Source organism: Notothenia coriiceps, unplaced genomic scaffold (genome assembly GCF_000735185.1).
Source record: "Notothenia coriiceps isolate Sejong01 unplaced genomic scaffold, NC01 NC01_scaffold00037250, whole genome shotgun sequence".
Lineage (NCBI taxonomy): Eukaryota > Metazoa > Chordata > Actinopteri > Perciformes > Nototheniidae > Notothenia > Notothenia coriiceps.
The window spans coordinates 13,758,920-13,769,108 of record NW_011369951.1 but is presented as its reverse complement, the minus strand read 5'-3'; the positions used below and the strand labels follow the sequence as shown (position 1 = coordinate 13,769,108).

The 10,189-nt window shown below is 41.8% G+C and overlaps 1 protein-coding gene across 1 annotated transcript in view; it reads right to left on the bottom strand.

Moving 5' to 3' along the window:
• jph2 (junctophilin 2) overlaps window positions 1-9,880 on the bottom strand; it is a 16,926-nt gene extending 7,046 nt beyond the window's left edge. The window contains exons 1-2 of the mRNA XM_010796388.1: window positions 9,110-9,880; window positions 5,456-6,272 (exon numbers count right to left, since the gene is read on the bottom strand). Coding sequence (XP_010794690.1) covers window positions 5,456-6,272; window positions 9,110-9,488 — 1,196 coding nt within the window. The 5' untranslated portion in view covers window positions 9,489-9,880. The remainder of the gene's footprint in view (window positions 1-5,455; window positions 6,273-9,109) is intronic.
• Window positions 9,881-10,189: the final 309 nt, after the last annotated feature.

Genomic DNA, 10,189 nt, shown 5'->3' with positions numbered 1-10,189 from the left:
CCATTGAACTCCTTTGTTTACTTCTGTACCATAGGGACATAACTGTGTAACACTCGCATTTCTATTGGCTAGCGCTCCAACACATTGTACGTGATAGGCATAGGGGCGGGACATCTCTGAGCGCAGACTGGGCTCTGGTTTCAGACAGAGGGTGAAAAGAGGCACAAGCACAGGCAGAAAAAGAAAGACCTTTTTGACACATATTGAGACACACACACACACACACACACACACACACACACACACACACACACACACACACACACACACACACACACACACACACACACACACACACACACACACACACAGGCTGAAAAAGAAAGACCTTTTTGAACATTAAAGCTATAAACTCAAAAATACAAATATGAACCTGAAAATTAGCATAGTAGGTCCTTAGAACAAAATATCTTGGTTTCTTATTTCCTAAGGTTACACTGTTCTGTTTGTGTTGTAGAATGTAATCAACTTTTTTACATAAAATGAGTTATTGTAATGGAATATATTTTTAACCCCCCCACCCCTCAATAGGTATGCAGACAAACACATTGGGATTCAGCGTATAAACAGTCTGGCTGTGTGTCTGTGACTAGGCAGGAAAAATGGGTTTTGCAGGCCGGGGGAGGGGAGATAATCAGCTGTTGCATTCCCCTGCGATTGGGATACAGCAAGAGTGTGCCTGCCCATATTTAGTCAGGGCTCCTCTGTGTGTGTGTGTGTGTGTGTGTGTGTGTGTGTGTGTGTGTGTGTGTGTGTGTGTGTGTGTGTGTGTGTGCATCATGTACACCCTGCCCTGCCACACAGGTCCTCATGCAGCCGGCCCAACATCAGAACAATGTCCACAGAGCGTCTGAGTGCCAGTCAGCTAACGGACCTGAAGAGGACAGGTCTGGCATCTCATTCAGCGCACACGTGTATTTTTAACCGTCAACTTCATCGCCAAAGGATCATGAAGTGATGAAACCACTGCCAGGAACAGATGTGTCATGTCTCCGCTGCTTGTATAATAAACAGATTTCCATTCAACACGCAGGAACAGCCAAGAGTGGCTGATGTTTAGTTTGTGAGGTGACAGTATTAATGTCCTCTACTGACATAGAAAATAAATCTATGTAAAATACTCTATTCCAAGTTAAAATGTCACATTACAAATGCTATGTTAAAGTACTAAAGTATTATTGGAAAAACGTACTTAAAGTGTTAATAATAATATTCTTTCTGCAGAAAATGAAAACAACTCCTTAACTGTGTTTCTCTTTTGCAGTTCTTCACTTATCTATTTGTATTTGTTAGTAGCCTATTTTCTACTTTGCTTAGTTTATTTTGGCGAACACATTCACAATATATGCAAGTACACCATGGTTTTCCAGTAGTTTGGTAGCTTCCTATGAGGTGTTGTTTGGTTAGTTAAGGCCACCGAGGTGTTTCTGGAAGCTTTCCTGCATAAACACTGAGCTGTGCAGGCGCCTGTGGATGTGCTGTAGGTGAGCTGGAAGCACTGATGCAACGGCCCATAACTCTTATATACTGCTTATCCTTTGGAGTACAATATTTAGATTTCAATCTGCAGGGACAGGGCTCTGCAGTCCATCAGCGCTGTAAACACTGAGCTTATTTCAGGTGCTGAAGACGACGGTGGAGAAAAACAACACGCCTTGTACGGGCATAGCTAGCTAACGGTGGATGTGTGCACATATGAACAATATACACCACATGAATTATTGATTTATTATGAATTGACTTCAGAATGCACTGATTATAATGAATTGTAGATGTGTTGTTAGCTTAAGAAGTTCTGACAGGCTTGTATTATTACCTCTGGAGACGCAGGCTAGCAGTTTGCCCCTGTTTCTGTGCTGTGCTGTGATGCTAAGCTAAGTGTCCCCCGGCTGTAGATTCACATTGTCTTTCTATGTTATTAATGTGATCTCATGTTATTGTTGCCCTTTTTATCCTATGTACGTACGATTAGTGATTTAATTTCAAAGGTAATTTGTTTGTCCAAAAAAGAGCGCCATAAATTTGACTAATAAAACTGAGACCTATAATGACAGTTATGAGTTTGGTTTTACCATCACACTCTTGGCGAGACATTATTAGCTCTTGTTTTCTTAGTGAAATGACCTGCAAGTTTAACAGGCTTGAAAAGAGCTGGTCGAATTCTCTGGATGACAGGAAAGGTGCTTCAATGCTTCCTTTCTTATCTCCTTTAGCATAGGATACACTGGACCGTCCTTTACCGTCTCATCATTCCTTGCAGTTTTAAACCAATCTTAGCATCCCTGTTTGATGGTACACTATGGATAAACATGTTCTACTTTTCTATGTGTTGCTTAAAAGAAACAATGTTAAATGTCTGTTCCTTGCATCTTGTGTTAAATATCGATCCTTGTTGATGTTGCATTTGTAGCTGCTGTGATGCAAGGAACGTTTCAGACTTGACCTGACAGTAAAGTATTGTGTTTTCGTCACATTCTGCCTCTCTGTCCCTCTTGCTCTCCTCTGCCCTTGGTAACACCCCTCCCACCTGCTCACCTGTTCCCCATTTCCCTCGTTAGTCTGCAGTATATAACCGGCCTTTTTCCACTCATTCCCTGCCAGGTTGTTTGTTGCCATGCTGCTTTGGGTGCTGAACCTGCCCCCCCCCAACACTCTGATGCTGTCTGGCTCTCTGTCTGTCTGCCTGCCTGTCTCTCTGCCTGTCTGTCTGTCTGTCTCTCTGCCTGCCTGTCTGCCCGTCTGTCTGCCTGTCTGCCTGTCTCTCTGCCTCCCTGTCTGTCTGACTGTCTGCCTCTCTGCCTGTCTGTCTGCCTGTCTGTCTGTGAGCATACACCATACTTTAACATGAAATCACCTAACTGTCCTGTTCTCAGTGAAATTACCATACATGCTAATACTGTATTGCTAATTTTATTTCCATAGGTGCAATTTTTTACTGGTCGCAATTTCCTTTGGCCAATTGGAAAGTGATAAGGCAAATTGTTGAAGTGAAATGCAAGGGACTATTTATTTTAATTCTCAACACTAAGACATTAGTCCTGAAACATTTTAACTTTTTGATCCTCTTGAAGATCCAATAGAGCCTGATTTTGGTGAACATTAGAGTAATGTTTCTACAATCTTTTTTCAATTTACTTTTTTATTATTTATACTTTTTTCCAAATATTGACTGTATTTTATTTGAGCCCAGAGATGTTTTGTTCTTTGATTTACTAAAAGTAAAATTATTTCTTGTGTTGCATTAAGGTCTTAATGTCTCAGAAAGGTTGTATTGAAATACAAGCTGTACATGTATTGCAGGTGAACCCTGTGTAAGCTGAGCTCACCAAATATTACTATTACTTTTAATACTACCAGATCTACACTCACAAAGAAGACATTAAATACATTATTTTAATATTTACAGCTGTAACATGGGACAGGTCTGCTTTAAAAGTTAGTCCACTTCTGGTTGTTAAAGTGCCCGTAGTATATTCTGCCAGTTCAGACAGATTTCATAACAGAAACTGAGTCACATAGGAAGGAATGTGTGTTCAAATTGTGCAATTATTGTAAAAAACTCTTGAACATTTGGTTATTCAGCGCATGATATGAAATCCTGTGGGAAAAACACTGTGACTGTAAAGAGTAGCCACTGCGCTCATTATTTCTTATCTGTAATACGGTATAAAATAAACATAATGGTGGTGATTTCTGTTATGGGAGTTGTTTCGACTAGCAACCAGAGTCAGTGAAGTGTCTTTTTTATTTCCTCTTGTCTCTACATGATCTGTTACCCTCATTTACCTTCAGTGTCATTTGTGTGAAGCTAGGCCCAGTTTGTGTCTTTCAGCATTAAGCAACAGTTTCTATAAAGCTTCCAACATTACTAATGAAGCTCAGCGCAAGTTCAACCAGGAAGACCTTCTTTTCTCATTCATTTACTATGTCTATACTCTCTCCTCTCAATAAGTGATCGGGCGCGTCACTCCCCAGCTTAACCAATCACTTCGCTCTATTCCCACAAGCCTATCATAGCGCTCCGCTAAACCTTTGAAATCTGCTCTCCCTGTGACTCGACGCAACCCTCCTCCAACCCCTTCTTCACCTCCTGTCCCTCTGAATCCAGGGTCAAGCTAAGCCCCTCCCCTTCAGGCCAAACCCAACCATCCATTCACCACATCCAGTGTCTCGACCCCGGGGGGTTTCATCGAATCGGTTCTCCCCTCCCGAATGATACTCCCGCATAACGGGGCCTAATCGCCAAAACTCCATTACATTCATTTGTGTATTCCTGGCAATAAATATGAATTCTTCCATCAAAACCGTCTCTCCTGATTGAACTGATGTTCTGAAGATATTTCCAGAATCTTTAAACACTGTTGAAATGATTCGAATAAAGAAAATATTACATCTGTTACATGAAAGAAACTGAACTTGTCTGGTTTCAACTATATTGTATCCTGGCAGACATATCTCCTTTTTTACAGTAAATAATCAAACATGTTTTGCATGAAAATACAAATACTTCAGATACAAATTAATAATCTTATTTCGGCATTCAGCAGAAAGAATATATTTTCCAGATGGCGAGCAGGTTGTTTAATTATTCAGGTAAGACCTTCAGAACTGCTATACATGTTGTTAAATAACCTTTTATGTTTTGGAAACATCACAAGGGACATTTTTTTAATTAATTATTTTAGAAAACACTGATGCTTAGCCCGTCGAAGGTCCAAAAAGTGTTTTTCTGGGATACTTCTCGCATAGTATTTTGAGTTGTGCATTTCATTTAGAGTGCCTCTGAACCATAGAGACATTCTGATATACATATAAGGTTGATTTAGACTGAGTGTAGCTGTGATGCTGACTTTTTCTAGGATGATGCTGTGATGCAGCAGTAGTCCGAGCATTTACCACAGCTTCACCCTGCGCAGCCGGACAGAGCAGCTGCAGCTGTGCTCACAGCCAGTGGCAATACACTGTCGGCCTTTTCAAAGGAGTATTGAGCTATAAATGCCTCATATAAAATGTCACATTGTCCCTCCTTTCTCTATAATCTGCAGAGCATTCTCCTAAACTAGCAGTATATTGTAACTGACCTGATATGACACAGTAGCTGTTTCCATGAATCAGGGTGGAAGCAAACTATAAAAGTTCAGGAAAATATTTGGACCATCAGGTGCTCAGAAGCTTTGTGACTAATGCATGAGTCGTACAAACTAGGGTTAGGTTGAATAGTCATTGTTTCTTACACATTTAGTTGCACATGGGTCACTTTCAACACTCTCTTGCACTGTTTTATTTCTATTCTGTTTATTTTCTAACTATTTGTATTGTTTTATGTCTTATATATATTTATGTTGCATTGTTGAAGGACCTTTGGACTCAAGTTTTTCATTGCCAAAATACACCAAAGCTATATGTCAACAAAACCTTTGAATCTGTTTTTGTTCTGCTTTGAGCCCTTGCTTACCGGGAAGCAGCGATTTCTGCCTTCTGCTTGCCGATGGCAGCGGCCCTCTGAGCGCCCTCCACCGCCCGCTCCACCTTCTGCTTGATCTTGGTTCCCTTCAGCTGGATCATCCTCTTCTTCACGGCCTTCACCAGCAGGTTGTTCATGTACTTGCCTTCCTCCTTCCCTCCCTCGGCGAAGGTGGTGCAGCCGTAACCGTGTCTCTGGTTGTTCATCCACTCGCCCTCGAACTTCAGCCCGCTGGACCTTTCGCTTATTCCATATCCCGAGCGCTTGTCGTTCTTCCACTCGCCCATGTAGACCTCAGTGGTGGTGGCGTCGATGTCGGCCTCCAACGGGGGGAAATCCTCCGCCCCGGCGAGGCTGTCGTCCCCGATGCTGATGGTGGAGTGGGTGTCGCTGGCGTTGGAGCTCAGAGCCGATTCGGTCCTCAGGAAGCTGATCTTGCTCTTCTGGCTGGACAGCGAGGTACTTGACTCGGACTTCTTCAGCTTACCCAGCAGCGAGCCTCTTCGAAACAGGCCCTTCTTCTTGGGTTTCACCGCCTCTGGGTCCACCTGGAGCGTGAGGGCGAAGCCTCCACGGGACGGTCCCAGCTGGGTGGGGGTGGTGACGTGTGTCTCCTCTCCTGAGGCGTTGGTGGTGGTGATGGCGGGGATGTCTTGCTGTAGGACGGTGCCGTTGCTGTGTTCGCTGCGAAGGGAGGTCAGGGAGGTACGAAGAGGGGAGCGGACAACTGCTGCCATGCCATAAGGGACACTCTGCCGGACGCCATAGCCATGCCGCATCCCGCCTGTGAACTGACCCTGGAAAGTACCTGGAAACATCAGAAAACAGGAAGTTATACTTTTCTACCTGCAACACAGGCCAGGATACTTTTTACAACAGTGTCAGCAATGTCCGTCTCGGAGTTGGTTTTCAAACCTCTTCGGTCCATACTGAAATATCTCAACAACTATGAGATGAATTGCCATGAAATTTGGTAGAAACATTTACTAAACCCAGGGGACGAATCGTGATCATTTTGGTGATCCTCTGACTCGTTTTCTACCGCCACCAGCAAGTCAAAGTTGAAATCTACTGGACGGATTGGTGTAACATTTCTATGGTTTTCTAAATAGTATAAAAAAATGTGGCTTTTCATCTAGTGCAATCATCAGGGCACACTTTCTATTAGTTGAGGACATTTCCATTAGCCTCAACTGTACTTTGTTAGGTGCAAATTAACAAATGTTAGCATGCTAACATGCTAAACTAAGATGGGTAACAGGGTGACTATTATGCCTGTTAGCATTGTTGTTATGAGCCTGTTAGCATTGTAATTGTGAGTATGTTAGCATGCTAATGTTAACATTTAGCCTACAGCGTCGTTAAGCTGCTAGCTTGGCTGTAGACTTTTAAACATGGCTTGGAGCTAAAATAGTGCACTCCATATAAAACTGCCCTTCCTTTATTTCTGCCCACATGTCATGGATATCTCTAGTGTGAAAAGTTCATTAATGCTCTTACTGAAAAGTCATCTTGAGGTCTGCTCTCATGCTATAATTGACACGAGTGTGGATTATAGTGACAGCTAGGCCTCAGCTGAGGGGCCAGGAGGGGCTATTATTACATCCTGACATGTGGCGCTATCACATCCCCCCTCGACTTCCACTAGGCTGGACTTCAAAGCTGATGAGTCAGCTGGCAAAAAGGGGAACCACTGATACGTTACAAGTAGAGATCACTGCGATCAATTTGATATTCTCACCTATTTAGTTTCCTCTACAATAAATTAATGTGCTGGGGGATATCATTGCACCAGAAGCTTTGAGAGAATATCGAAGGATTAAAAACTCAAGGCGACTTCCGATGTTCAGGATTGTTTGTAATGACACCTAAGGTTATCTGGATGTTATCTAGTCTGCCTATTAAAAACAGTTAATTCAGTGTTTGAAATCGAAGACATACATTTACTCAAGTACCATTTTTAAGGTACTTTAAAAGGACTGCAGAGCCCTGTCCCTGCAGATTGAAATCTAAATATTGTACTCCAGAGGATAAGCAGTAAGAGTTATGGGCCATCGCACCAGCTACAGTACTTCCCTATATTTTAGAGTTAATTGTTATACATTTAAATTCACTACATTCATCTCATTGTATAGTTAAAAGTCATTTTCCAGATTATGGTATAATATGCACAACAAGAACTGATTAGAGCGTAAAATATTATATTATTTTTTATGGACTTGACTATGCAACACATACCTAGCCTATACTGTACGTAGTCAATAGTATCTTAAACAACATGAACGTTCTGCTAATCAGTTGCCTAATTGTTAGTTAGTTATCTATAATAAGATTCAAATAACTCAACAAAGGTGCCATGTCTCTGCATAATCAGTACTTCCACATCATTGAGATAAAGATAGTTCAAGTAGAGTTTTGAACATAGGGCCTCTTCTAGTGACAGATTGTTTCTAAATGTCAGGATTCCTACTTTTACTTCTGTAAATGTTTTCCACCACTGGTGTTGACGGTGTAGTTTAACGAAATGGAAAGAATCCTGCAGGGTTTGATTTCCTGCGAGCTCTTCTTGACTGACAGCAGCAGGGAGATATTTTCTTCTGGTTACGCACAGACATCACAAACGAACATGAGGATCACAGACTGTTCTGTTTGTAATATGTCTGCACATCGCCTGCAATGAACTTGGTGCATTCGACCATTTGGCCACACTTGGCTTGAGGGGTCTTAATGTTGCATGACTTAGTTATCAGGATTTAGTTTCAGTACTTTTACATTAACCGCACTGTAGTGTAACTCAGTAGGGGAACACATATTTGTACATGACTGTACTTACACAAATACTTTTGATTCCTTTTTTACTTCTGTATATTTACTCTGTTACTTTATTCATTTGACTTCACTACATTTATCGGACAGGTGTTCTTTGCAGGTTTGACACAACTTCTGATCAACAAGGACATATATTGCTATATTGGTTTAGGTAAAGTAATTGGGAGTATTTAGGAGTCAGTTATACTAAAGTAAATGATCTCAATGCTTCCTACCATTGCACAGGTCTGCAGCTGCAAATGTATGCAACGTCTATGTAAGTAGTGGAGAGTAACTACATACATTTACTTTAGTATTAAGTACTTATACATTTTATTTTTTATTATTATTTCAGAATTTATATTTGATACTACTACTTCATTCTTCTACAACACTTCAGAGGCAGACATTGTATTTTTTATTCCCCTAAATGTATTTGATATCTCGTACTTTTTAAATTGAGAATGTAAAAATATTGCCATAAAATTAAAGCCCATGTTTAACTATAGCTGCCAATCAGTATGGTATAAAAAGTACTAAATTCAATGATTACATAAAAGGATAATGTAATTCATTTCATTGTAACAGTTTGTAAAAATGTGTTCCACTCCACCTTAATTAAATGCAAATAATTACTTAGTTGGTTAATTTACATTTTGCATGCAGAACTTTCACTTGTCACTAAGTATTTTTACATTTTAGAAGCCCTGTCATCACTTTTAAGTATGTTCTTTACTGGTGTAATCCATTCCTCTACATTTCAGAGGGAGTAACGACTTGTTCTTTAGGGCACAGTTTTCTGTCGCACTATAACAAAGTTTTGAATCTGGATCTCACCTCCATCAGCATATGTCTCTGTTCCATATCCATCCTGAAGCCCATTATTCCAAGTCCCTTCATACTTTGCTCCACTGCCCACACTGATCCGGATGCCATATCTCCCTTTGAAGCCATGAGTCCATTCCCCTTTGTAAATCCAGTGTCCTTTGGTTTCTACTCCCAGGCCGTGACGCTTGCCCTGCGACCAGTACCCCTCATAGGTGTTTCCACTGGGCCAGGTGTAGACCCCCACCACCTCGAAACCGTAGTTCCAGGATCCGGAGAACTCGCCCTGGCCTTTGGGTCCGGTGCAGATGCCATGGCCGTGGGCTTTTCCCCCCTCCCAGCCGCCACAATAAGCCCCACCGTCGTCAAACTCAAAGCGACCTCCACTCATGCCTCACCCGAAGTGCGCAGCGATCAGAAAGTAAAGTTTGTAGTCTGTTTCGTGGCTAAAGATACCGTCAGTCTGACTTCACCTTCACCTGACATCAAAACCGTCTGCAGATATCCTTGGTGCTGAACTTAAGGGGGTTTCTTCTCTTGGAGTTGGTTTGGGTAGTTTTACGTGTCCATTAAGCTCCGGGACGCACTTCTTCATACAAACTTCAATGTGTCCTCTTTTACTCCAGTGTCTTCTTAGGTCAATCTTCTGTGTTGCAAATTTGGATGATAAATCGAATTATTTTCTTCTGTCTTGACAAGCCACTGATCTTACATGGCTTTTTCCAGGGGGCCACAGAGAAAAGCCCCTTTCCCCTGTCCCTGCCACCCAGCTATCTCCTGACAGTCGCTGCTGTTGGGAAATATTTCAGCAGACCTAACAAGGCGACCAATCCACACACACACACCCTTCCAAAAATACAACCCAATCCTTACTCTGCTGCCTGCAAGGAGCTATGCCAGAGTCTTGCCACCTCGGGGCTGAACTATACATGCCATTCAGGACTCAGCTCTCTTTACATTTTCCCTACAGTTAATGCAGTAATTATTCTCTAATAGGCTATTAAGCTTGACGAAAGGGCCCAAGTATAGATCTCTGTAATTTCACATTGATTTCCCTACCTGGTTTCATATATCTTATAATACTATTTCTAC